This window comes from Netta rufina (genome assembly GCF_964035555.1).
Source record: "Netta rufina genome assembly, chromosome: 26".
NCBI classification, from domain to species: domain Eukaryota; kingdom Metazoa; phylum Chordata; class Aves; order Anseriformes; family Anatidae; genus Netta; species Netta rufina.
The window spans coordinates 4,028,120-4,054,946 of NC_140150.1; the positions used below are offsets into that span (position 1 = coordinate 4,028,120).

The 26,827-nt window shown below is 46.9% G+C and overlaps 1 protein-coding gene across 2 annotated transcripts; it reads left to right on the forward strand.

Annotated features, from left to right (window-relative positions):
* The first annotated feature begins 961 nt into the window (after positions 1–961).
* On the forward strand, positions 962–25,365 carry MDM4 (MDM4 regulator of p53). 2 transcript variants are annotated; one of them, XM_084302016.1, is made up of 13 exons: positions 962–1,090; positions 6,686–6,792; positions 9,333–9,407; positions 10,915–11,048; positions 11,437–11,486; positions 14,314–14,375; positions 15,142–15,238; positions 16,618–16,778; positions 17,336–17,470; positions 18,263–18,346; positions 19,533–20,173; positions 23,225–23,356; positions 23,507–25,365. In XM_084302016.1, the coding sequence occupies exons 2-11, from the start codon at positions 6,718–6,720 to the stop codon at positions 20,085–20,087; spliced, it is 1,428 nt and encodes a 475-aa protein (XP_084158142.1). In that variant the 5' UTR covers positions 962–1,090; positions 6,686–6,717; the 3' UTR covers positions 20,088–20,173; positions 23,225–23,356; positions 23,507–25,365. The 2 variants fall into 2 exon arrangements, with proteins under 2 accessions (XP_084158142.1, XP_084158141.1); XM_084302015.1 differs by having other exon boundaries at positions 23,225–25,365.
* The last annotated feature ends 1,462 nt before the right edge of the window (positions 25,366–26,827 follow it).

A 26,827-nucleotide genomic window follows, 5' to 3' on the forward strand; every position in this document is an offset into this window, starting at 1 on the left:
GGCGGCATCAGTTTTTATCTTTTTCCCCGTTTATTTGTTTATTTCTTTTAATTATTATTATTTTTTTTCCCGATTTTTTTCTACCTCTCTTATTTTTTCTTTTTTTTTTTTTTTTTCTTTTTCTTTTTTTCCTCTCCCTCTCCCGGCTGTGATCCCCCTCCAAAAGCCTTGATAAGGCCGGGGGGATGCTGCGTCTCCCCTCCTCGGCATCCTGGCCGAGCCCCTGGGCAGCAAAACCAAAAATATTGAGAAAAAAAAAGAGAAAAAAAAAAAAGCGAGAAAAAAAAAGCGGAAAAAAAAAAGAAAAAAAAAAAAGAGAAAAAAAGAGAAAAAAAAGGAAAAAAAAAAAAAAAAGAGAAAAAAAAAAGAGAAAAGAAAAAAAAGAGAAAAAGAAGAGAAAAAAAAAGAGAAGAAAAAAAAGAAGAGAAAAAAAGAGAAAAAAAAAAGAGGAAAAAAAAAAGAGAGAAAAAAAAAAAGAGAAAAAAAAAAAGAGAGAGAAAAAATAAAAAAGAGAGAAAAAAAAAAAAGAGAGAAAAAAAAAAAAAAAGGGTGAAGGAGGGAGGGAGACGAGGCCAAAAAGCGGCACCGCCCGAACAGGGACTTGAACCCTGGACCCTCAGATTAAAAGTCTGATGCTCTACCGACTGAGCTATCCGGGCTCTGAGTTCCGAAGCCCGGGGCCGCCCTTATCAGCGTGCTGGCCCGCTCGGGGGCTGCACTCAGGGGACCGGGGGGGGCTGCAGGGGCCTGGGGGGGTCCGTGGGGGGCTCGGAGCAGCCGGGGAGGGGCAGGGGGCGGCGGCGAGGCGGGGAGGGGAGGGGAGGCCCCGGGCCCCTCATGGCGCCGCGCTGCCCTCAGCACGGTCCTCCACGGCTGGAGGGGGGGGGGGGGGTCCACTCTAGGCCACGCTTCCGGCGCGCTCTATGGTACGGCCCCGCCGGGCCGGAAGTGGCCGCGCCGCCATGTTGGCTGCGAGGGGAAGCGGCGGGCGGCCGCGGCGCTAAGATGGAGGCGAGGAGCCCGCGGGGGGCCTAGGGGGAAACCCCCACCCCTGAGGGGGGCGGCCGGGGGCCCATGGGGATGCTCTAGGGTGAGCTGTGAGCCGCCGGGGGAGCGGGATTGGGGTTGGGAGCGGGATTGGCGTTGGGATTAGGGTTGGGATTATGGTTGGGATTGGGATTAGGATTAGGATTGGGATTGGGATTGGGAGCGCGTTTGGGGTTGGGATTTGGGGCTCCGGGACCAGGTCATGGGCAGCGGAGCCGTGGCCGTGCGGCACCTGACGGGTGCTGCGCCTTGGAGGGGGCTTAGCGGAAAGGGGGGGGTAAAGCTTGGGATTTGTGGGTGAAAATCAAGTTTCTGACCCAAAATCGGAGCTGCCCCTTTGCAATCTTGTTCCTGTGGTAATATTCAGTGCGTTGTGGGGATCTACAACGGTTCTTGGGGTGTGCTGAGGGCTCTGCCTTCACGAGGTGGCCCCGAGCGCTGTGTCGGTGCCCCTCACAGACCCCCAAAACTTTTTATTCAAAAAATCAGCCTTATTCTGCACAATTCCGGACCCCTGGTGCTTAAACCACCTGCCCCGGCAGCACAAGGAGTTGTGCCAAGTGTGTCTGTGCCAGGCCCTCCCATGGCAGCCCTGGCCCTGGTTGCTCTGCTGCCAAATTTAATATTTTTTGAGCAGGACGACGTGGCCCTACCACAAAATGAAGCTCTTTAGAGCTGCCTGTGCCGTGTCTCATCTCTCACCCCACGATTTACCCTTAAACACTGCTTTTCCAGGGCGAAGCGCCGCCAGGGGCTGTCCCAGCGTGGTGCTGCTGAGAGCTGTGGTAACAAGGAATTAATTTCAGAGAGGCATTAATAACCCAGAGATCAGGTGTGTAAAGCCCTGCAGTTATTGCACACGAGGGGCTGTAAAAGGTGATCCTTTTTTTTTTTTTCCTGCCACGTGCTGGCTGTGGGCAGTGCAGAGCTGCTGAGGTTTTGCAGTGCTCACATCAGAAGTGAAGAATTTAAATTTAATCGAGTCCTGGGTAGGATCAGGTTGAGGGAAGAGCTGTTTTGGAGAAAGAATAGCAAGCAGGATCAAAAGGGGACTTGAAACACAGACGGCTGTTGTGATTTGGATTTTCACCCGCCCTGGTACTCGTTCATGTCACGTCTCCAGCAGGTGGGTTGGGCCCAGGCACTGCGCTGCCCAACAGGAGACTGCGAGGTAAATGAGGTGAATAAGGTAAATGTGGTGCCTGGAGGAGGTCAGAATTTGGGTACAGAGCGCCTGGGTCTTCAGGGATGAGCTCTGGGCTGTGTGTGGCAGTCCGGCTTCCAGGAGAGCGCTGACGTGTTCAGCAACTCTTCTAGGAGCAGGGCAAAAACCCCCCAGATGTTCAGCTGCAGTCAAATGTCAGACGGCTGGTTCTGCTGAAAATGTGGTTAAAATAAGGGCTTTTCTCGCTTTTCACTACTGCTAAGATTACTGGCTTCAGTTTCACTCCTCCTGAAGTGCCTGGCTTAAAAATTAATGTCAGCTTTGTGGTAGGATGGCTAACACGCTCTGGTTAGCCCTCACCTGGTGAAGAAGCAGCTTTTTTAACGCTCTGACTTGCTTCCTCTCTGTGCTTAAATGGTGATGTTGTTTTGCCATCCCCTTATGAAAGCAGCCCAAGGAAAAGCCTGATTTAAGACATTAAAATAGAGATAAATGGAAACAACAGCACGAGCGTGGGGCTGGAGCTGCTGCCGGATTCCAGCCATCGCCAGCAACAGCCACTGTCAGCACGGCTGATTTAGGGAGATTTGCAGAGCCCTTGGCCAGCATTCCTTTTTAATTGAAACAATCAGTTTTGTTTTCCTCCCGCTTAACTGGTTTTGCAATAAAAGGGCCTTGCATAACATTTGTACTCTGAGAAGTGCTAACATCTGTCACAGGTTGGCTGCTGTCGGCGCCTCGTTGGCAGAGCTGGAGGTAGCAGCACGCAGTGCAGGGCAGATGCAGCGTGTCAGCAACAAAACCCGGGGCAGGAGAAATTCAGGCTTGTTACATCTGCTGCATGAGCTCTGGGTTTGATTCCAGAACAGTTTCCAAAAAAGAGTTCTTTAAAATAAGTGTTTTGGCTAGTTGTTAAAAGCCGGAGCTCTGCCTTTAGTGATGCGTCGCGGGGCTTCTCCGTGGGGAAATCGGGTTTTTCTCAGGAAGCTTTTCCTAATTAAATGCCAAGTCAGCCTCCAGACAACGAATTGGAGCACTTGACTAAGAGCAGGACAGTGAAAATTGAAGCCAAGCAGGCTGTAAAACACAAAACCTGTTCAAATCCCCGAATCCATGCCCCAGCTCTCCCTCCTCCTGCTGCGGCCCCCAGGTAGCCCCCAGCCCTGGGACCAGCTCACGGAGACAAATCCCTCCGAGGTGGCCCTTGAGGGGCATCTTGCTGCTCTCCCAGAGGGAATTTTGATGCACTCAGGTGAGAATTAGGGCCTGGAGAAGGGCTGAAGATGTGAGCGAGGCTCACGGGGAGGAGTCGTGGTGCTGAGAAAGGTGAGCAGAGCTGGCAGACACAAAGCTCCCAGGGCCTCGCACTGATAGGGCCAAACCTAATTAACTGTGACTCACTTGTCAGATCGGTGCTTGTCTAAAGCTTCCCCTGTGGGGCTTCTCTCTCCACGATACTGTACACGAGACTGCAAGCTTGTTCTCTGGAGCAATTACAGTGTTTGAAAGCAGGAAGGATGCTGCTGGCTGGGGACAGCCCTTCAGAGCAGAGTGCAAGTAAGGTGTTGGTGAGGCTGCGGGGACACCGAGCAGGATAACGCCTGCTGTATGCTCCTTGCTGCTGCCCCCACTTTGCACAGAAGCTGCAGAGCGCGTCAGTCTGGCATGAAAGACACAGAAGTGAGCCGAATTAGAAATATATTCTCAGCTTTACAGATGTGGCTGCCAAGAAATGCCCACGCACACAGCTTGCAGCAGCTTCTGGGGCCGTTAGCTGCGATCTTCTCTCTCAACCCTGCCTTCCCCAAGCACCAAATGTGGGTTAAAGGAGTTCTGATCTCTTTCAGGAACTTTTACTCACAGGACGGGCAGGCTGTGCTCATCCCTGTGGCCTGCATGCCCATATAAAGCATTTGAGGGGAAAAATCCTTGCTTGGTGACTCTTCTGTGATTCATGGGTTCTTCCAAGCCATCAGGCTGCTCTGGAGTGGTTTTGTTACACAGCTCCAGAGCCACTTAGAGGAGCAACGCTGAGCCCTCTGCTGCTTCCTTCAGTTGGCTGCAGATTAATTTGAAAGCTTCCAGCATTGTAGGGTAAGCGTTTGGCATGAAATTAGTGGGACAATACAGTTCCTGGGGAAGCTGGGTAGGACTGCAGCAGGGAGCTGGGCAGTTCTCTAGGAACTGGCAGCATTTCTCCTCCTGGCCAGCCTGAGCAGGGCATCGGGGAGGTTTTCTGTCCGGGCAAGGCAACCAGGGGCTGCCTCTGTGAATCTTGTGGGTGTTTGCAGCCTGGACATGTCCCAGGACTTGCTAGGTAGCCTAATTAGAAGTTAAAAAGGAGTCTGATGTTCCAAGGCGGTGCTGAGGCTCTAACCTGCTAAAACATCCCCTTTGTAGGGGCTGGAGGCGAGGCGCCAGCTCACCTGCCTCCACTAAAAGCAGCACCAGAGCACTTCGAGTGTTTTTTCTGCCTTACCCTGGGGCAGCAGAACCCCTTCCAGGAAGGCAGGGTGGGGGGAACTCCGCGCTTTGCCTGCCCTTCACACCTCCTGCAGCCGCCCCTGATGCATTTAGCAGCCAGCTGCGGCCAGCAGAGGGGCAGGGGCTGGCTCTGAGCTGCTCCTAGCACAGGGACTCGCAGGAGCAGAGGCACAGAGGGGACGTGGAGTGGAGAAGCTCACGGTGGGTAAGTTCAGCTGTGGCTCCCACAGAGTTCGTGGCAGGGGTAAGTCACCAGCTTGCAAGGAACTGAAGACGGCAGCGACTTCAGCTCTTAAGTCAGTTATTTCTCGGTGTACCTAGATCTGCTTGCTGTCAGCGTGGTTTACCAAGCTTGAATTTGACACGCGTTTATCAGCGTTAAGAATTTAGAGATGCCTGATCTTCAGGAAGGATTTTATCCCCAACAGTGCTTATTTCGGGGAAATGCAATGGTGTAAGAAATACCAGAAGCCTCTTAGTAAATTAGTGCCTGTTCCTTAATGAACGGGGCAATGGGAGGGGTAGGGTGTGAATGTGTGACACTGGCCATCAACTTGAACGTGTTTTGAAACTAACTTTTGTCAACCGAAGTATTTGCACTGCCTGTTAGATAAGTGTCCAGCTTGTTTTGTCTCAACAGGAGATGTTTTTACATTCCTCAGGCACAAGCCTGCTTGTTTTGCTCGTGTTCACTTCTGAATGTAGCTGAGCATCCGACTCAGTCTTCCCTAAGGAATGTAGGAAGACTCATCTCCTGTCTCTCAGGAGTCTCATGGCAGCAAACTTAAGATATTTCTTTGAAAGAAACGAATTTTTTTGGCTTCAGACTTTTAAATTAAATTATTGCAAGGGTTACAAGTTGGCACCTCTGCCAGAATCCACAGACTAAACTTTCCTAAAGCTGCAGCCGCGTGGGCGAGCTCAGGAGCCAGGCTTTGCTTTGTAGTTCATCTCCCACTAGCCTTAAATGTACCCGTGTGAGCAAGAGTCAGTCGCAGGACTTCCTTCATGGTGCCTGTAAAAAATGCGAGTAGATTAGTGTCAAAAGGCAGAATTTATTGTGCCCTGTGCCAGGGAAGCAGAACGGCTTTGCCTCAGCGATAAATCCGCGTGCTGTAGGGTGGAGGCGACGCTGTGTGAAATAAGAGGTCAGGACTTGGGTTCCTTCTCCAGCAGGTTCAGTTTACTCTGTCCCCACGTGCAGCTAATTAACGCTGCCCTTTCTCTGTCAGGATGAAGGTTTTGAACCTACTTGGTGTGGGGCAGATGGGGCTGGATGGTGTCGAGAACGTGAGTCATGGCAGATCTCATTGCAGATCGCTCTGCGTACGAAGCTGCCGGCCTGGGGTGGATGCTGAAACTGATAGGGCTGCGAATTCAAATCGCTGCAGGACTTCCCCTTTTGTTCCTTTCCAGGAAAGGATCGTTTCACCCGCCCAGCCAGCGGTGCTGGTGGAATTGTTCACTTGTGGCCTGCATCTCCTCGCTCTGGATGGAGGCCGCAGCAGCTTTCGCGGGTTTTCATCTCTTAAAAAGCAGGCGGGGAACGTGCTAATCATTGCCATCAGCCCTGGCTGCTCAGGGCTGTGCTCTTCTGGGAGGATTTCCCTTGGGGTTGCTGTGACTCAGCTTCTGTTTCCCCTCCCTCTGACTCAAAGATTTCAAGGTACTACACTCACTGACAGCGTGGCAGAGACTGGTGCTTCCCTTGAGCCTGCAGGTCCAGGTTCCTCGCCAATTCCTTAGAGGGGCAGAGCAGAAGCAGCCCCAGTCCCTGCAGCTCTGTCCCAGTTTGCTGTATGCAGCCAGGAACAGGGCACAGCAGGTCTGTGGTAGGAGAGCAGGTGAGGGGGCACAGCAACGTTTAGGATACGCAGGCAGGGCTATTTTTGAACCGCTGATTTCCTGAAACTTCGAAGAAGTGGAAGTGATTAAACCCCAAGAGCAGGTTTCGCAGCTTAACTGGGACGTGAAACTTCTCGTTTATAGGTCTGTGCCACAAACAGCTCATCACTGCCACCATGACATCTTCAAGCTCTGCCCAGCATCCAGCAGCTGAGGATGCCTGCAGAATCACTCTTGGACAAGCTAACCAGGTAATTATCTCCCCTACTTACCTTCATTGCTTTCCCCTCACTTAAAGCTCCCACTTCTTCCATCAAATCAAAGCTTTTTAATGTTGTTTAAGTAAGAAGAATTTAGCCTGATGGAGTAGGGCTTTTATCCTGAAGATTTCTGTTGCTTTGACTACCAGATCAGAGATTTAGGAGTATTTTAAAGGGCAGAAAAACAGACAAAGCAGTTAACGTGGGCTGTACAAGCAATGGCATGATGCATGCTTTCATGCAGGACCTGCACTTAGAAAAATCCTCCATAGAACATTTCTCCTAGTGCTAGATTATGTGACAGTGGTGTTGGAGCACCATAATGTGCTGTGTTGAACTTTGCTCAGGCAGCAAGGCATCCCCAGGCCTTTTTTGGAGTTGCTTAGGTAAGTGGCAAGCACAGCACCCATCCTTATTGCCTATTCTTAGAGCAGCCCTGGAACAAAAAGGTAGCTGTAGCTTCAAGCCAAGGCCAACGGGCAAGTGCATGGTTTGGGGGAGCCTGGCTCTGCCCCGGTATGTTGGCAGAGCAAATAAGTATTTGTAGTGTAAACAGCAGCTAGAGAAAGCTGGTCTAAAGCGAGATGTTTCTCCAAGACTGGCATCCCACCTGCCAGAGCCACTTCACTGGAAAAAAAAACGGTCTCTACAATATGAAAGGAGGGGGCAGGAATGAAAATGAGCTGAGAGGAAGTCAGAAGATCTTCCCATTTGAGGCTTAATTTAGGAGTTTTGAAACATAGCCAAGTCCTGGGCAGAATTCATATGTATGAATATTTATTCCAATCAGTGCTCAAAAAACTACATAAATAGGCTGGGGTATTATTACCAAAATATTGATTGTCAACACTCAGTTTCCAGACTAACGCTTTGATTTTGGCTGTGCTGTGATTAATGAGGGCCCCTTCTAAACGGATCAAGCGAACTGGGTTATTTCTTTAATAAGAAAGATATGAAGAGTTATTTCAAAACCTATTTGAGACTGGTCATTAGAGAAATGAATGAATGCAAATACATAATTTCATCTTATTGAAAACTAAGTGCTGATACGCGCAATTACTTGTGTTGTGCTCAGCTTTTTCCTGGTGAAGAAGCTGTCTTAGAAAGGCTTGTGGCTGGACACGAGTTGCTCTGAGCTTGAAAATGCATCCAACAGTTACAGTCATGAGAACACAGACCAGATACACTCACAGCAGAAATGAAGTTGTACAGTGTTTAAACAGTGGAACAAATGCTTTGCCAATATCACCTCCGATAGCTGAGGGACAAATTAATTTGTGTGATGAGCACCCAAACCCCTCCTCTCCTTACCTTCTGCAGGAAAATGGTAGTGCAGCTAGAGCTGGCTGTTGAGGAAATAAATGCAGGGCTGTAAGCAGACTGTTGGCATTAGGAAAGGTGTTGGAGTTGCATTTATAAAGGTAGAAAGGAGGGGTGTGTATAAAGCCCACCTCACACTGATCGCTGAAGTCCTTTACTAGCAGAAATTACATGCCTCGAGAGCTTAGGTCTTGTCAAAGTGTAGGGGAAACAGCAACGAACATCGTGTGCTGAGGGTTGGACGTTCTGCCCAGTGCCGGATTGAAACATCTCTCTGTATTAGCATCTGGGAGACAAAGGGGAGCAGAGCAAGAGGTTCAGTGTGGGAAACGCACACATTAGCATACAATATTGTACACAATTACGTGGCATTCAGCTTCCAGGCAGAACAGTGAGGGCTTTCTGACATTTTGTAGGAACACAAGGCGTGGATCCAGGGGGTGATGCTCTCCTAAGAATTGTTAAAATTCTTGTGGAGTAGATGAAGTAGTGGTGCGGGGGAAGGAGCTATTTAAAACTTGCTGTTTTGCATAGCATCATCTGTCTCCTCTGCTACTCAAAGTGGCTGGGGTGTGTGGGTGAAACCTAAAGAGGTGGTGGTGCAGTTGCATTGTTCCTAGGATTCTTTGAATTTCGTGTAGTAAAGGTTTTGGTTGATGATTGAGGGCCACAGAAAATACACATCCTGATCCTTGGTGTTAATTAACCGTCCTTGCTCCTGAATGTATGACTCAGTGCTTTGGTTAGTCACTGCCCAGGCCTCCGTACCATGGGTCTGAGTTTCCGGTCTTTCCTCACATGATGAATGACATCAAAGTTAATTGGACAATGGGAGTGATTAAAGCCTTTGGAGCAGTCTGCCCAAATTCCAGAGTGTTTTTTTTTTTTTTTTTTTTGTCTTGCACTTGAGTCAGAGTGATTGTGCTGATTTCCAGTCCTTCTAACTTTTTTTTTTTTTTTTAAGCATTTGTCCATGCAGATGACTTGTAAAAGAGTACCAGCCCTCAGCAGATCAGCCTAAGGCAAGCGGTGTTTCCCATGATCTCCAATTCATCCCACAGTTGTTATCTCTGGGCTTGGTGTGACAAACTTCCACAGGTTTAGCAACTTGGGCTTGTGAGCTGTGGCAGGCAGGCATGCCAGGGCAACGTGCTTTCTCTCAGGGCACTGCTTCTTGTCCATCTAACAAAAATCCTTGCTTCGTGTTTTAGGTGCGACCCAAACTGCCACTTCTGAAGATTCTGCAGGCTGCAGGTGCCCAAGGAGAAACCTTCACGCTGAAAGAGGTGGGCTCAGTTTCCAGGCACTGAAACTCTGCCTGTCCCTGGTCGTTTGGCAGATGGCCCTTGGTGGGGAAGGGCTGGGGCTGGCTCTTGATTCTTCTCTGCTTGGAAGCCCTACCTGCAAAACAGGGGTACCGCACCCGGAGGGCTGCTGCGATTTGATTGATCGTTAATTGTCCTGAGAGCCTTTGAAGGAATTGGGAATGGAGTGTGAAATAAAATCAAAAACCTCTTTAAAAAGAGGAAAGATGGGATAGATAGTCACATACCTGAGAGGGCGTAGGATTCAATTGTCTTGCTGTCTGCTCAGTGCATGAAAGCCTTAAAAATTGGATTCTAGTTGATATTTTTCTTTTAAGTTTTCTTTGAAATAGCTTGTCAGCTAAACCTGAGAGACCCTGTGAATTCATTTATTTTAAGATTAAAATGCAATATATGTACAAGATTAAAAAAATGACACCGACTGTGATTTACAAGAGTAGCCTGTCTGCAAAGAATTAAATGCAGTGGTTTTTCATTATGAATGTGTCAAATATTCCTGCAGAGCCCTGTGACTTATTTTAAACACTTATGCATTTAAATAACTTATTTAGCTTCTAAAAAGTTTTGGAAAAACAAATTGAATGGTTTAAATGGGGGGAGTTGAGTATTAAATGCATGTTGCTCGTATGGATTAACATTTTAACTCCACTAAGTCAGTTTTTCTGCAGTGAATGGCATCCTGTTAGCATAATTTGGGTGGCATTTGCTGTCATTCAGGAGGTCACTTTGGTGGGTAATGGGGGATGGATCCTTGCCTATATTGTGCTTAACTTCTTTCACCTTTTTTTCTTCTTGTCCTGTGGATTCTTCACTGTAACTGGTAGTGTCTGGTAGCTCTCACAGGATGTTTTCTCTCCATGCTTTGTGATACTGATGCTCACGTTTTTGCATCTTGCAAGCTGTCTCCTCAAGAATGACACTGCGATTGTGGCCATCCTTTAGTAACAGCTTATACAGCTTTGAGCTGGTGATACCTTCTGCCTCCTCCCCGTGCCATTTCATTCTCTTTACTCTGAGCTGTTATATTGTTCCCGCTCCCATTTCAAAGAGTGGACCTTGAATGATTTGCTACCATTCTTTCAGGGTTTTCTGTTCCAGGGACAGTTCTTTGTAAAGTTGATGTGAACCTTACAGGCTCCATCCGGAGCTGTCACTCTGGGAGATGTCCCAGATAACATGATGTGTTTTTTTAGTGTGGGATAGCAGAGTGACTCCTGTTCATCCATTTTCAGCTCAGTTTTCTCTCCTGTCAAGGGTTAGTAATTATAAACCTTACAGCAATGTGTTAAAGCATAATTCTCCCTTAGTTGTGAGGCACTGATGGATGCCAGAAATGCAGAATTAGCAGGTACTGTTTGACTGACACTATGTAAGGAGGCAAGTAGCATAAACTAAAGCAAATTTCCAGGGCCTTTGGTGGTTTGGTTTCAGCTGCAGATGTGGCTCATGGTATGTTCTGTGTCCACAGGTTATGCATCACCTAGGACAGTATATAATGGTGAAGCAGCTTTATGACAAAAGACAGCAACACATGGTGTACTGTGGAGGAGATCAGCTGGGAGAACTGCTGGGGCTGGAGAGCTTCTCTGTAAAAGATCCAAGGTAAGAAAATGTGGCTGTTAACATGATGTCTCACAGAGATTGCTGAGTCAGGAGACCCTTGGTGTCACTGTTCCCACTTACAGTCACATAAGCCTCTATGAATGCCAGTGACTTTTGGCTAGTTGATTTGACAAGTTCAAGTTCAGCTCCTTTGTTTTGAAGAGCCAGTTCTGAATGGTCCAGACAGCTGCTTGAAGTGACATCTCTTCCCCCCTTTTATTTCTGTGTATTCTTAGACAGTTGGTTTCAGACTCCTGCTAAAGGCTGCACCCCTCACTTTCTGAGCTAGACTTCTCTGTAGCAAGCATTTAGCTAAAGAGTGGCAAAAATTGCCCTGCAGATTCCAGCATTTCCTTGCATAATAAACTATCTCCTTCTTTTTCAACAGCCCAGTCTATGAAATGTTGAAACGGAACCTGACTTCTGCTGCAATGACAGGTAGGTTTGTCACGGTATGGACAGCTATATTCAATATAGTGTTGATGTAACTTGGGTAAGTAATGATATTCAGAAAAGACGTGTTTCTGAAGTTGGAACAAGCTGCTAATGAAGGCTTTGACAAGACAATCTCTTTGAGTATGTGTCTTTTTTTTGTGTGTGCACCATCAGTAGCTGTGGTATGAAATCAGTTAGCTGGTTGAGTAATACAGCTGCCTGCAACCAGTGGCCAAGCCTCAGAATGGCAGACAGACTAAATATTGCGGATGTACAAATCAACGTGGCTGAAGTGTCTCATCCAAATGGTTATTGATTTCTCAGTCTTCTTGCAGTTTCATAGCATTCTGTGACTTCTCTCTTACCTCATTTTATGCTTTCATAGTCTTGAGAGTGAATGTAAAGAGTGCTGGAAACCTAACATAGTTCTGCAATCCAAAGAGGTCTAGACTTTAATGAAACACTTGAACCTTTAAAGGTTGCTATTAGTTTTTCAGCTCATGAGAGAAATTATCTACATCAAAAGTCCTTCAGTCATAAGTTAAAATCTGTTCTTAACTTAATGTCAGCTGATGGCTCCCTTGCAGCCAGTTCCCACTGTACAGCTGGTCATCTTCATGTGAAAATAAACATCTCTTAAAAGCACAAATGTGCAAATCATGAGTGAACTATACCAGGGGATTTGTGCAGCCTCGTGTCATTCTTCCCGGGGTCTCCAGGCAGATAATATGGGCTTAGTTCTTCCTAAGTGCTTAGCCTGTTTGTGCAGACAGACATAAACACTAGTTCAAATTTAGAAACTGAGAAAACATGGCCCTAAACTGTTCATGTGTCTGCTTTAAGCCATATATTAGTGCCTCTGAGGTTCCCCTCCTTTCCCTGTTTATACAAAAGAACCTTCCTAAGCAGACTGTTGTCTAAACACGTAGCTGCAGATTTACTGTGTGAGTGCAGTTCCCCTTGCTGGTGGTACCCTGGCCTTTTCCCTGTAGGCAGTGTAGGTGGAGAGCAACGGATCTCAGCAGAATGCTCTCCTCTGCTGCCCTGTTCCCTTCCACTTGGTGTGTGCTTGTGGCCCTGCACGTGTGGCTGGGTGTGTGTGTGTGCTCCAGTTGTGGTGTCACTATTCCTAATCGTGCCAAAGGAAGTACTGTTCCTTTAGTGAGATGGCCATTGAGTTTTTCTACCATGTGTGCCTGTGTGTGTGTGACCATGAAACGAAACAGGTTTGGCAGACCAGGCCTTTGGCAAATATGTAGGAAGGATGACTCTTGGTGTTGTTTTTCCTTTGTTGCAATATATCAGTAGCTGAAGGTGCTGCAGGGCATAGAGGCCATTCTGTCTCATGTTGTGCAATAGCCACTTGTGTTCATTAGCCAAACCAGTGCTTATCAGAACATCACTTTGCAGATTATCCTGCCCACTTCAAGTACCCTTGTAGAAAGAAAAGTGACTGCAGTACATCTTGATAACGAAGATTAAGCTCTTACATAATGCTTTTTATCAGATGGTGTCCTTACATGGCAAACTTTCACTCTTAGTATGAATCACATGAGGAGGTTTTAGGAATACCTACTTCTCCTTAAGGGCATTTTACTTTCAGTTCCTGATAATATGTGGGCTTCAAAGAAAGCCTTCCAGTAAGTGGAGTGTATTTTCTTAGTGTTTAAGACTACTACATGTCACTTGTGAATTGTTAGAAGGGCAGTTCTTCAGCTCTTCTAATGCCACTGCAGAGACAAAGCAGTGATGGATGAGCCAATTGGCTTCTGCTTTCCTTCAGGTATCAAATAATTAGTGACTACAGAAGCTGTATGCTGAGGGAAGGGAACAAAAGAAAGCTGAACTGATGCGTGGAAGGCAAAAAATGTGGGATAGAACCATGTCATTTTGTGGTCCTGTGCTCATCACTTTATGGTCCACTTTTCTGCCTACAGGGATAGTTTTCAGTGCTTTTGTATCAGTGCCGTGATTCATGATGTGAATCAGATTCTTCGTGTCTCCTTGGCATTCTGCAGGGAATTTTTAAACTGAAATGGGAGAAAGCAGGAGCCATCCTTGCATCTTTTGTTTTCTAGCAAGTCATCCTATTCAGAGAGTGAATTCCTAAATACAGCTCTTCTAGTAGAAGATTTTGTTGATTGTTCTAACTGTTTAGGTTGGCCTTTTAATTAAATTGTGGGGCCAGCATAATTGTCTGGATCAAATTGTAGTATGGCTACATACTCAGTTACCCAGGAAAGAGCCTGCTGTGCATGGAATTCTTAGTCTAGTTCCTGTTCTGGATGCCCACACCCTTCAGAAGGATGCCTCTCTAAGCAAGTACCAAAAGCAGTAGTATTCTCAGGTATTTGTAAGAACCTTCCTTTTTCTGTTCACCTTCTTTTCACCTTCTTCAGTGTAGATCTGGTCCAGCCTTGAAGTTCCCACCCTCTGCTGTTGCTCTGGGTTTCTGCTTCCGTGCAGGCCTTCTGTGTGAAGGACCTAGAGCTCACAGCCTGAGGACAGGCCGTAGGAGACAGAATAGTTTTTCACATTGGCAAGAAGGTTCTTACAAGCTGTAGTTCCATCAAGCTGCATTTGTGGGGAGGCACAGCTGTATTCCATAGGGTTTTGCTTCCATATGTGTCTAGCAAAGCCCTAGGAATACTAGAGTGGTGCCTCTTCAGGAAATGGTCAGCTCTCTAAGAAAGCAAGGGCTCTGTTTCCTTAAAGGGTTACTTAGAGGTCTGCCAAGCCTGGCTCGTTGGTTGCTTGCTGAAGACCCTCTGTGTTGTGAGAATGGTTATTACCAGGGAAGGTTTTTTCTTTTGTTTTACCTGCTATCTAGATGCTGCACAGAATCTCGCAAAGGAACAGAGCGTCGATAAGCCAAGCCAAGACCAGCTGAAGGTAAACCCACTGCCTGGTGGTTTCTTTTGTTGTACAGAGTGCCCCTTCTCTGTACCTGTGCATGGTGGACTGCCAGAACTTTGTGCTGCTTGGCTGCCAGGTCCTCACCTTCCTGAAAGTTCTTGGAGTCCACAGAGCAGGGACAGAGTGACCCTTCTCTGTTCTCATCATAACAGAGTACCAGTCTCTGAGCGCGTTTCTCTGGGGTGTAGCACTTCTAGTCCTCAGTTCCTCCAGCGTGCTCTGTCTTTTCACGTCTTTCCCCCTCTCTCTCATCCCCTCTCTGAGTAGGAATTGCCAAATAGTTAAAGTTTCTAAAAAGTGTGAATAGGTTTTGTGTTTAATAGGATTGTTTTTGAAGCTTTCAGGCAGAATCTGAAACCTAGGAAAAATCTTTGTGTATTCTAACTTGTCTCAGGTATATTTTGGGGTTAAGGTAATTGGTCTGGGAGGTGTCTGTTCACATTGAAGGGGGCCAGAGAGTCACGAAGATCACAGTATTTCTTCATTTAAGATGGCAGCTTTTGGATTTTTGCCAATCTTAAGGTTTTTCCTGGGTTGCAAGTATATTGTTTGTGCTGATTACAGATGCATTAGCCTTCCTAAAGAGTTAACAGTGTGTATAGCTGTTGTTCAGAAACTCCTGTTTCTCTTCATGCCTTTTTGGTGTTGTACTGCAGCTGGTGACTCGGAATGGAAGTGCTACATCCCCTTGTCCCTATAAGCTCTGGTGGACTAACATCTGTTTTTTCCTTCCTTCACGCAGTTTAGCCCGCAAGAAGGTTCTGACACTGTCATCAGAGAAGGTGAAAGCAATACATCTGCTGTGTCTACCTCAGAGCACAAATGTGAGAATTATGGAGGTGAGTGCCAGCTTTTCTGTGGTGACAGTGTGTGCAAGCACTTCTCCTTCCCCAGTGTGACACGTTGAGCTTTGCATCAGGCAGCTGCTGGAGGAGGGTGTTGGGAGACTAATAAAAACCTGTGAAATGCAATCTTTAAAACTCATCATTTTATGGCAAAGATTGAGAGAACTGCAAATGTCTGTCGAAGGTATTTTATGATAGACTTGTTTTCTAGCTTGGATATTTGGTCTCATAAACAAACAAACACTGAATAAAATGGCAGGTTAAGCCCCAAAAGCGCATCTATCACTAAACAATGCCATCAACAATCTTACAGACCTTGCTGAAGGGTATTTTAAATGCCGAAATTATACTCGTATCTATTTATCTTCCCAAGGGACTCTCTCCTCTGATTACATAGAACACAGCCTGAGCTGTCTGCAGTCATTACCTGCAAACCAATCAGGAATCTGAATAACAATGGGATTTTTTTTTTCCTGCCCACTTTAAGTATCATACAGCTCCTTCATATTTAGACATTTCCTTTGTTTTAATGTCTGGGGATTTCTTGCTGGTTCACTCAAGGATTTCTGATGTTACAGAAACAATTTTCCTGGTTTTCCACCTTCTACTCTCAGATTATTCTCATATCAAGGAAACTAATTTGTAAACCTAAATCATCTTTGCAAGCGTGCGTATTTCTGGATAAAATGGGAGCAGTAAATATTTTCTTGGCTGCATGTACAGAGGAGGCAGAAACAGTCCTTGTCGGTGCCTTTGAAGCTCTCAGAACTGAGGAGAGATGGATTCAAGGTTATCTCGAAGCTCAAACCTCTGAGTTAAGGATCGTAGACTAAACTGCACTGGCTAAAAAGGAGGAGGCTGAAGCAGGGGGCTATGAAGAATAGATTTTTACCTTTCTGATTTGTATTTTGAGCTGGTTTGGGAATTCAGGAGCTCCCATCATTTGAAATCTGAACCAAATTCAAACCAGTCTTTTCTATATATTAATCATTCAGGAATTTTCTCTGTGTTGACTTGGATAGAGTTCTGAAAGAAGAGTTCATGTTTGTGTATTGAGCCTTAAAATTAAGGTAATGCTAAAGAGAAACGTGTACAGTTACAGAGACACTGGGAGCTTGGGGATGCTTCTGTGACCTCTCATGGCTGTGTGGTGACTATTTTGGCAGGTTTGCTTGGGTAGATACACTGGCACAGATGTGCAGCAGATCTGACATCTCAGTACGCTTACACAAACCTCAAAGCTGTTAGCTTTATCTCTGGCTTTCAGATAGAGCACGGAAGATTTCTCAAATCAGATGGGGCCAAACTTTTCTCTGCTAGTCTCTTAAATGATGTAGGTGTGGCATGACTTAGATTCTACTTGGCTCTTACAGACAAAGACTTAATAGAAAACCTCTCTAAAAGCAAGAAGCCTAAACTGGACCTAGTGTTTGAGGAATGGGATGTAGCTGGTCTTCCATGGTGGTTTTTAGGCAACCTCAGAAGCAATTACAAGTCCAGAAGTAATGGATCAACAGATATTCAGACTAACCAGGTGTGTAGACATTTTAAAGAGGTGAACTGTATTCTCTTCCTCTCCTCTTTCGTGTTCCAAGTAAATAATAAATTCTTGTTCCTTCTCTTCCCTTCCCACATTCCTTCAGGACTTTCAGCCTCTCCTTTCTGTGTTCCTGTCCCAGCCTTTCACATCAGGTGGTTGGTTACCTTTAGTGTTGTTAAATAAACTAGGCAATCTGTTATCCACTGGAGGTCCTTCTGCACTCCAGAGCACTGGTGGTATTGCAGGAGCTGCCCCTCTTCTGGGTCGAAAGTTGTTACGCAGTGCAGATGATGGTAGCGTGGTGGCCAGCTGTATGGCCAGCTAGCAAGGGGAACGAGCACAGTGCTGCTGCCAAAAAAAAGGGGTGGTTTATTTGAGAGTAGTGATCTGTCCCTTTTTCTCCTAGGGGTGACTGGAGAAGCTGACCAGGGCTGAGAAGGCTGTTAGTGAGGAAAAAGGGCGAGGTGTTCACTGGCTGTGGCTGCAGTGCTGGTACTCCTGCTGCTGATACCCTGAGCTCTAAGTGGTCTCTCTCGTTTCTTCTCCAACAGGACATAGACACTGCCATTGTTTCAGATACTACTGATGACTTGTGGTTCCTCAACGAAAGTCCGACAGATCAGACCAGTGCTGCAGTCAAAGTGGAAACAGCTGACTGCGAGGAAGTGAAAGAAGATGACAAAAAGGTACCTTTCGAAACAGCCACAGTACACGTGTTCCACTGGTTGGCCTCGTTTAAGCAATTGCATGCAAAAAAAATCCTTTTTCTCATGAAAAGCCCTTGCTTTTCGTCTGTCTTCTGGTGTTACATTGACTTGAAAGGAGCTAGATTTGTAATCATCCAGAGTTTAAATTGTGTTTAGAAAAGGCTGTCACCATTCTGTACGTGATGTGATAGCTTTCCCTTGTAGTTAGTCTGGGTTTTGGTTCAAATGTGCATTTTCAAGGCACACAATTGATTTAAAACTACTTCAAATCTTAGCACCAACTCTACTACATTTGTGGCAAGTATCTGAAATCTTCCTTTTTTAAAAAAAAATTAGAAAATCTCAGCTTACGTTGTGCTAATGTTTTGTATAAGATAAGCTTCTTGCCTGAATCTGCTAGCTGAGGTGGTAGTAACACTAGTCACAAGAAAAACTAATCAGATTTATGTTTAAATGATTGAATTCATGTTTTCTTCCACGGAATTTAGTAGGAACACTCAGGTGTATATGCTTGCATTTGTATGACTTTTGTGTACATCAGAGAGAGAGATAAATCGATCACAGGAAAATACAACTGTAAAGCAGCTCAGCAACAGTTATCAACAATGTTCTGGAATAGATACAGTACATAAAACGGCTTTCCATTCACTTCTCTAAATGGATTAATTCTCATGGTGATTATGGTGTTATTTTAGTTTTGCTCTACTGTGCCAGGCACATTGTAAACACAGATCCTTGCTGCAATTCTGACAGCATATCTGCTTTTCCCAGGTGACTGAGGATGCATGTTTGCATGACTTTGAGGATTCTCAGTGCTTAAGTGATGACACGGACACAGAAGCTGCAGCCTCTGAGGTAGGCATCCTTTGGGTCAGCGTTCCTTGCCTGGAGTATGCTGCAGTCCTAGCTGTAGTTAGAAAAACTCATCTTGCAGCTCCTGGTTGTGGTAAGAGAATCTGGTTCTTGTATGCGTTTCAAAGGCCAAGAAAAGCACAAAATCAAACAAAAAGTATTTCTGTAACCTCTGGGAAGGAATGTAGAGAAGTTGGCTTGACCTTACCTGGTTTGTTTTGGACAGGGCTGAGTTAAACTCTAAATTGGGTGGGCATTAAGCAGTGGCAGCCCATGACTGCCCACCCAGTCCAAAGACACAAAATGCCTCCACTGGCCACAGAGCAGTCCTGGAACTTAGGTGGCTTTGGCACTTTTGGGGGCAATGTGAGAGGATTTATTTGGATTCTGTCTAGGAGTGTTTTATAACCGAAGTGGCCAAATATAAAGTGATCATACTCAAAAAACTTGTCAGTGCAAATATCTGTGTCAGAATCAGCATTCCACTGAGCCCTGGACATCCAGGCAGGCTAGGAAGCTGTCAGTTCCTTCATTGTGGTCTTTGCCATGAGGAGAGAATCCACACCCCACCTCACCCCTTTTTTTTTTTTTTCTTTCTCAAACAATTTGTATGGCCAAATCAGGAGGAGAGTCTTTTGAGTCTTGTTTTAAGACAGCAAACGTGTCATGATAATTTTTGTAGCCGGTGACACCAACATTTTCCAGCATTATTTTCTGGTCTGCGTATGCTCAATGAATTGGGATGTTCCTAGCACTGGGCAGCTGAAACATAGCTCTGATCTTGGGCAGCTCTTGCACTTGTTTTGTGGGATAAACAAATACGCAGCTATAGGTTTTGCAGGTTCATCAGGTGCTAAATGATTAATGAGTCTGGGAGATATATTCCTAACTGATTGCAGGAGCTCTACCCTTGAATTTAGGGTGAGATACTGAAGATTCAATAAACTGCACAGCTTGAGAACGTTGTATTCTTGCAGAGTGGTGGAGGCTGGGAGAAGGGCAGTAAAATGTTCCTTTAGGCTTTCTGAGGTGTTGAAAATCAAAGTAGCATCCGTGCATTTGCAAGCCTTGGTTATAGTGTCCTCTTTTGTTGAAGCTCCTTTTCTGCTTTTCCTATGCTGGGGAAAAGAATTGTATGGAATATCACACTAACTTGCTGCTGTTTTTGTCTGCCTCGATCGTTCTTCAGGACTGCTGGCAATGCACCAAATGCAAGAAATTTAACTCTCCAGGCAAACGGTACTGTTACCGCTGCTGGGCCCTACGGAAGGACTGGTACTCAGATTGTCCCAAACTGGCTCATTCTCTTTCTCTGTCCAACATTGATGCTATGCAAAACAAAAACGAGGATGAAGGGATAGATGTCCCAGACTGCCGAAGGACTATTTCTGCTCCAGTTGGCCAACCTAAAGACATGTACGTGGTAGAGAACAAATTACGTGTAGATCCCTGCAGCTCTATTGAGTCTTTGGATTTGGCACGAGAATGTGAAAGCAGAGAGTCCCTGTTGCAGTTCACCGAACGTAAAACGGAGGAAGAAATACAGTCTTTAGAGAGCATAAAAAAATTACTGAATCCTTGCTTCTTATGCCATCACAGACCACGGGATGGGAATATTGTCCATGGAAGGACTGCTCACCTTGTGGCCTGTTTCAAGTGTGCAAAGATGTTGAAGAAAAAGAGATCACCTTGTCCAGTGTGCAGGAAAGAGATTGAGATGGTGATCAGAATCTTTATGGGATAGCTGTACCAGTTCAGGCCTTCTCTATCAAAAGATAGCACGCGGATCCTCTTGCACTCTACACAAGCCCTAACTTCAGAGATCATCAGGTGAACACCAAAGAGAATTAAGATTCCAAACTGCCCATGAATCATCTGCATCAAATGAAGTAGCATCTTTTTTTTTTTTTTTTTTTTGTCCAAATGAAACCCTGTAGGGAGCACGCAATAACCAGCATGTTGGTATCGATACCCTAGTTTTTAACCACTTACTATGATTCTCTGTTCTGACAACTGGTCCTTGTAGGAAGCAAGTTTTGGAGAGAGTTATGACTTTGGCTGTTGGAGTGTTCTCCAGGAAGTCAAACCCTGTGCAATGCTTTTTAAGGGAGGAGTCTGGAGCTGACAAATAATATATGCAGAGTGGGTGGGGTGGGAAGGAGGGGAGGGGAGGGGAGGGGAGGGGAGGGGAGGTGAAGAGGGTTCTAATTTAGAGAAGCCATTTCTCCAAGGATCAGTTTTCTTGAAGGCGATGGGAAGCAAATAATCATGTATCTAATAAGATGTTTTTTGTTTTTGTTTTGTGTGTGTTTGTTAACTGAGGTCCTTTTGTTTCCAGACTTGAAATGAGCACTCTCAATCTATAGCTATCTCAGGTTACATACCAGTTGGGAGTCAAGTAAGATGTTATACTGTGCTGTGTTGTTGGATTTTTTTTCACTTGTATTGATTCTTTTTTTTTCATTTCAGTACAGTTCTATGTCAGCTGTTGTTGCTTTGTTGAAGCCTGTCCAGTGTTAGCTCAGAATCTGGCGTGCCAGCTGGGTTAAATGATAATAGCTCTTTATCACAGCGCCCATTGCAGCTTCCCCAGCTGCAGCTTCCACCATTGCTGCATTTCATCAGGCCAGTCTAGAAGATGCTCTGTGTGATGTGGCTTTACAGACAGGGTATGGGCCTTTGAGGGGAGAAAAAATCCTGCAACGCACTGTCTATGGACTGTGCTTGGTGTTAAGATTTGAATGCTCTACAACGATTTCCTTTCCCAGTGATTTAATGTCTCAGATCCATTTCAGCGTTTATGTTGTTCTCCGAAGTTGTCTATGGTTAGTGTACTTGTTGTTAAAGCTCACGTAGAACTTCAAAAAGGGTTATATGTTTTTAAGCTATGAGCTCATGCACTAGAAGTGTACTCAGCTCCTCCTCAGCCCACTGACTTTGCGAGGGTTTCTGCTCAGAGTATTCCCCCAGGGAGAGGAGCTGTGTTCTTCACGTGTGGAAGGCAGGTGGATGTAGCCCTAAATCGGGTGAATTGTAGGAGTATTAAGCCTTGGGGCTCCCAGAGAATTTCCTGCAGCCACCTCGGATGCCCTGAGATCCCTGGCTAACCAGGCAGCCCTCCTCCACACTTCTTCCAGCTTTCCCTTCTGGATTCTGGACGGCGCCGAGGAGTTTGTGGAGCCAGTGGGAGAAGACAGCGCTGTGGGAGCATGCATTAAGCATTATTTCTGTTAGTTTTCTAGGTCATTATTTATTTTAAACATCAGGTTAGTGAATAGTCTTGCCATCCATTTAGTCTGGAGTTCACGACTGAGGGCCAGAGAGGTGAGGGAAGGCAGTTTTTGGCATGTTCTCCAGGGCTTTGGAGAGCCTGCGTCTGGCAGCAAGAGTGCCTTCACCTCTCTTCAGTATAGAGGTGTGTGAATTCAGTACATTGTGTAGGATATAGCTCGTTTTGTCATCATCTGTACAGTTCCCTTTCTGATCTAGGGAGTGCTCCACTCCTGACTAAAGATAAGAAAGAAACAAAAAAAAAAGAAAAAAGAAAAAAAAAAAAAAGGAAACAAACAAACAAACAAAAGACAGGGAAAAAAAAATAGTGCTTAGACCTTGGTGCTTCTCGTGGCTCTTCCCGCCTTGTTTCCTACACTCCTTCTGCTGGTCCAGCCCTCACAGGTCAGGTGTGCAATGAAAGCCCCGAAACCTGCCTGGCAGAAAGTCCCAGCAGTCTCCCATGTCCAAGTTGTTGTTCCTGTGCAAAGATACTGGAGTAGGTGCTATCTGCAGTCACTGCCTATCACTGCCAAAAGTCAGGTCGCTCGTGTGTTTTGCGTCGTGTTGTGATTATTTCTACACCAGCTGTTATTTAGGTTGTTGTTGTTGGCTGTTAATTTACAGTTGTCTTGTAAAAGTCGGGGGATAACCTTCTGTTTGCTGCACTATCCGTACGTAGGTGGGAGTGGATCCGTGTGGAAAAGATTTACTTTTTGCTCCCCTAACTGAAGGGCTCTTAAATTGCAGGTGATGCACTTTAATCATGCGAAGCTCAGTGGTGTTATCTCCTCGGGTCACAGAAGGGAGTTCCTGCCAGGTAGTTGCTTCCACTTTCAGGTAGTTGCTTCCCTTTTAGGAGCGTGGGCTCAGGCAGCGTGCATTGTGGCACTTCTGGATACTGTGAATCTCCCCTCACCCCAGTCGCTTCTAAAAACAAAAACATTTTGCTCAAAGCAGTCGTACTGAATTGTTCAGATCTGGCTGCACTGAAAAGCTTGGGATTTGTGTTGACCAAAAAAATGTACGGAGAGTTTAGGCTGCTGTAAGGGGTTGAATATTCGTACCAAAATCCTACTGAGATCTGTATGCAGCTTCCATTGTTAAATGAAAATTGCTGTTGTGATAAAATCCAAATCCGCAGGATGCGTTTTGGGGTAACGACCTTCTTATCTGTGACTTCTTGTTGAGTAGAACCACGGTGTTTACAACATGCATTTGACAAGTTCTTTATTCTTTTGAACTGAAATAGCAGTCGTCATGTCTCACAATGTTACAGTTGATCATGCTTTTATAGAAGAATAAGCTATTGCAGCACAAGCACGTTGTGGTGAGATGTAACTGCCCACCTTGTGGCTATGCTCTGGGGCGGGGGGGGGGGGGTGGTGAGGGAAAGGGAGGGAAGAACATTTTATTGCTTTAAGTATAAGGCTAAAAGAAGTAATTCAGCAGGAGCTGCTGTTTGTTTTTTTTTTATTTTTATTTTTTTGACACTTTTGAGGAAGTGCAGGCTTGAGGTGTGAGTTGAAGAAGTAGCTCAAAGCACTTGGTCGCAATATTTAATGCCGGGAGCTGTCGGCCCGGCAGTGCTACTGGTTTCCTCTTCTACAGATGCGACAGCTGATGTGGACTCTGTTCAGAACTGCATTTTGTTGGAGCTCGGCATCTCCCTGAGATGGGCATGAACTCAAGTTCTCTGACTGCAGCCTTGCTGTCTCATCACTCCTGGCAGTTTGTCTCTCGGTGAGGTTTTACTATGAAGTGCAATATGGCAGAAGTGGTCCTCGGGCAGGCATTAGCAGGCATTGCTGCGTGTCTGCTGGAAGCGTGGAGCACAGCTGTCCTGTGACTGTCAGATTAGAAAGGTCTCCATTTCCCTGCTCCTTTCTCCAGTGACGTTGGTTGCTGCTCCTCAGGAACCTGCTGAAGTCTCCCCAGTGTGAGTGCGCCCAAAGGCTGGACTTCATCCACAGATACCTCCGCTTTTCACTCAGCACCGTTTAGCCCTAGAGCCACCAAACTTCTTACTTGGATGTTGAAACAGAGCATGGGAACCATAAGCCTCTCAGCTGTACACTGCCGCTCAGTACGTTACAGTGCTCTTGCAAAACACTGCACATCATTTGCCTTCATCCCGTTTTGGCAGCCAGAGGTACCCACACAACACTCACTGCATTCGCTCCTGCAAGTCTTTCCAGTTTAAGTGCCTCTTTGCAGTTACTTCCAGTGACTATTATTTGCTGAGGCACCCAGTATATCAGCCTTTGCTTCCGCTGTCTGTTCAAGCACCTGTGCCCATCCTCTGCTGAGCTGTATCACAGAGCCAAATTTAGCCTCGCCAAAGCTGCTACGTGAATTTGAGAGCCTTTGGAGCAGCCCCCAGAGTGCTTCTTTCTTCTGAATGCTGGGTAAACACCAGCAAAATTGAAGACTGTTGCGAACTTTCTGCCTCTGTGCGTTATTTATTACGGCGCATGGCTGTGATGGAACCCGTGGTGCAGCTCGCCAGGGTCCTCCATCCAGCAGTGATTGTATGTGCTACTGAGAAGCTGTCCTTGCAGGACAAAAGTGGCTGTTGACAAATGGAAATGGCCTGAAAACCGAGCTTCAAAACCCACCAGGGTAGCTTGCAGTTGCCTGCTCACTCTTTGCCTGTTCTGAGCTTCACCTTCCCCTCCTGGAAGAAGAGAAATGTTCTCATTAGAGGCCTTCAGTGGAGGCTGGCTGCTTCGGAAGACAGCACGATTTAATGGCTGAAGAAAGGACGCAGAGCCAGGGCTCTGGTCTCCGTTCTGTCTTTACTCTTGCTGTGATGCATGAGGTGAGGAAGAAACTCCCCGAGTCCTGTGCATGCTCTGTTCAGCTGAACACCTGCAGGTCCTGTTGCAATCCTTGAAGAGGAGGCGCTGCGAGGCTGATCCTTCAAGGTCAAGGACACCCACAGGTAGTGTGAGGCTGATAAACATTGCGTGCTTGGAACAGCTCCAGAAACAGGTTGCCTCCAGGCAGCAGCTCTCCTGCTCTGAACATCCTTCGTTGGTTATCTGTCCAAAGTGGCTGGAATTTTCCTTCGCTGCTTAGCAAATCAGTGAGACCATGCCTGTAACCGCCTGGTGGTGTCTGGCCAGCGAAATCAGAATGGTCAGCAGCCCCAGGCTGGGTTACACACCTCAGCAACTTGCTTGCACTTGTTTATGATGAATACAGGCAGCTGTTACGATTGCAGTCCTGTTTTTCTGTGCTATTACCCTGGTAATGTGCATTTGCTGCCCACACACACGCACGGACACCCCGTGCCTGCCTCTTGGAGCAGGTGTAGGGATCCGTAGCTGCTGAACTCTGCAGTTAGCTTCAGTCCCTTACTCCTAGAAGACAGCTGCCTTTGATGATCAGTCCATGAAGATACCTAAGGTATGAACAAACATCTTTTACCTCTGGCCAAGCTAACAAAGACTTGCTCTTCTGGAAGGAATCTTTTCCTGCCCTGTCTCAGCACCCTTCCCCTGCAGCCCGCCGTTCCCGAGCCTGAATCTGGATCCAAACACCCACCTGCACAGCAACCCAATAACCAGTCTCCGGGTGTTTGCACTATTTAAAAAGGCACGTACATGTATCACGGACCTGATAACCTGTTTTTGTGTCCACAGCATAAGTCTAATTAAATCGATCGCGTTCTATGGCAATGTTGGGTTTATTTTTTCATTTGTACTGCGTTTCGGGGACAACTTTAAGTAAAGGCCTGTTACCAGTTACGTAGCCTCTGCTCTTTGTGTGCTTGCCTTCCCAGAGCCCTCCCGTCCCTCCCAGGATGAAGGGAAGTTACAGTGCAAGTATTTGCCACTCCTGCTGAGGTTTGCAGATGCAGCATGAGAACAGCCCAGGTTTCATCTGTGCCAGCCTCAACACCTACTTTCTGTCTTCAACCTGGAGCAGCTCCCCAGCCCCATTGCCACCACTTGCAGCTGCTCCAGCTTCCCAGAGGGTCACCCACCCCATCGCTTGCTTGTGTTAGTGCCAGGAGGTTGCTCAGCACCTCTATGATAGTTTTTAAGCTGTTCACAGTGAGCATGGGGTGAAGGCAGCCCTGGTGAAGGCAGCACGCCCCTGCTGCTCCCCAGCCAAGCCAGCTCGCTAGAGGGCACCCGCTGGCTGCTGATGCGGGGAGCTGGCTGCTGGCAGCCTCCTCACAGCTCTCCCTTCTTGCCTCTGGGCTGTAGGTACTGAATCTTTTAAGGCTGGCATAACCAGGCTGAGCTGGGATTCAGCTTTCCTCGTTCTCCTGGTTTCTGGAGCTGCTCGGGGAGCAGCAGGCTGCGCGTAATCAGGAGGAAGACGGATGAGCTGCGCTGGGAAGCGGCACCGCGAACGCCCAGCGGTGATGGATCGCTGCTCGCTTGCCAAGGAGGAGCTGCTGCTCCATAACAAGCAGCGTCCTGATGGTGGGAAACCAAAACAACCCCACCTGTGGCAGCAGGAGAACCAGGGCTGCTCCCCACATCCCTGCCACCAGGCAGGAGGCAGCGCTGGCCCTGGTTGTGCCCCTGTGGCTGCGTTTCTCCGAGCAGCTTCAGGCAGGGCTGGTGTCCAGCTTCACCTGCGGGCAGGCAGCTGGTTTGCACCCAGCAGCCGTTTCCAGCTCTGTCCTGCAGAAGCCACAAGAGCAGTAATTAGACTCGCTGCTAACCTCTGCCTACGCTCCAGCCTGCGGGGAAGTTTCTGGCTCTGCCTTCGCAGCGTTTTGTCAGCGTAACCTTCCCCTGCACCCTGCCAGCAAAACCAGCCGGTCTCAGCGTGCTCCAAAGAGCAGGAGCTGCATCAAGCAGGTCACACGGAGCAGGAGGTTAAAGCACTGCTGAAGCAGTTCCCTTCCTGCTGCATTTCCAAATGGAAAAGGTGATGTGGTGCTGCCTTGGGCACTCGGGGCAGCAGAAGCCCCCCTTGAGAAGGAGCGATCACAGCTCTGCTTTCTTGGCCTTACACCGCTGGATCCAACTCCCAGTCCCCTCCCAGTTTGTGCCAGTAGGGCTGTGGGGACAGGCAGGAGCCCAGCTGGGGAAGCTGAGGGCAGGTACAAGGTGCTTTGCCTAACCAGGACGCGATCCTTGCCTGTGCAGGAGCTGTTTATGGATAAACCCGACAGATTGCTCTGGGTGCCTTTCCCCACGGTGTTTTACTTTGTTTTTCAGCTTCCCCTGACTTCCCACTCCTCCAGCT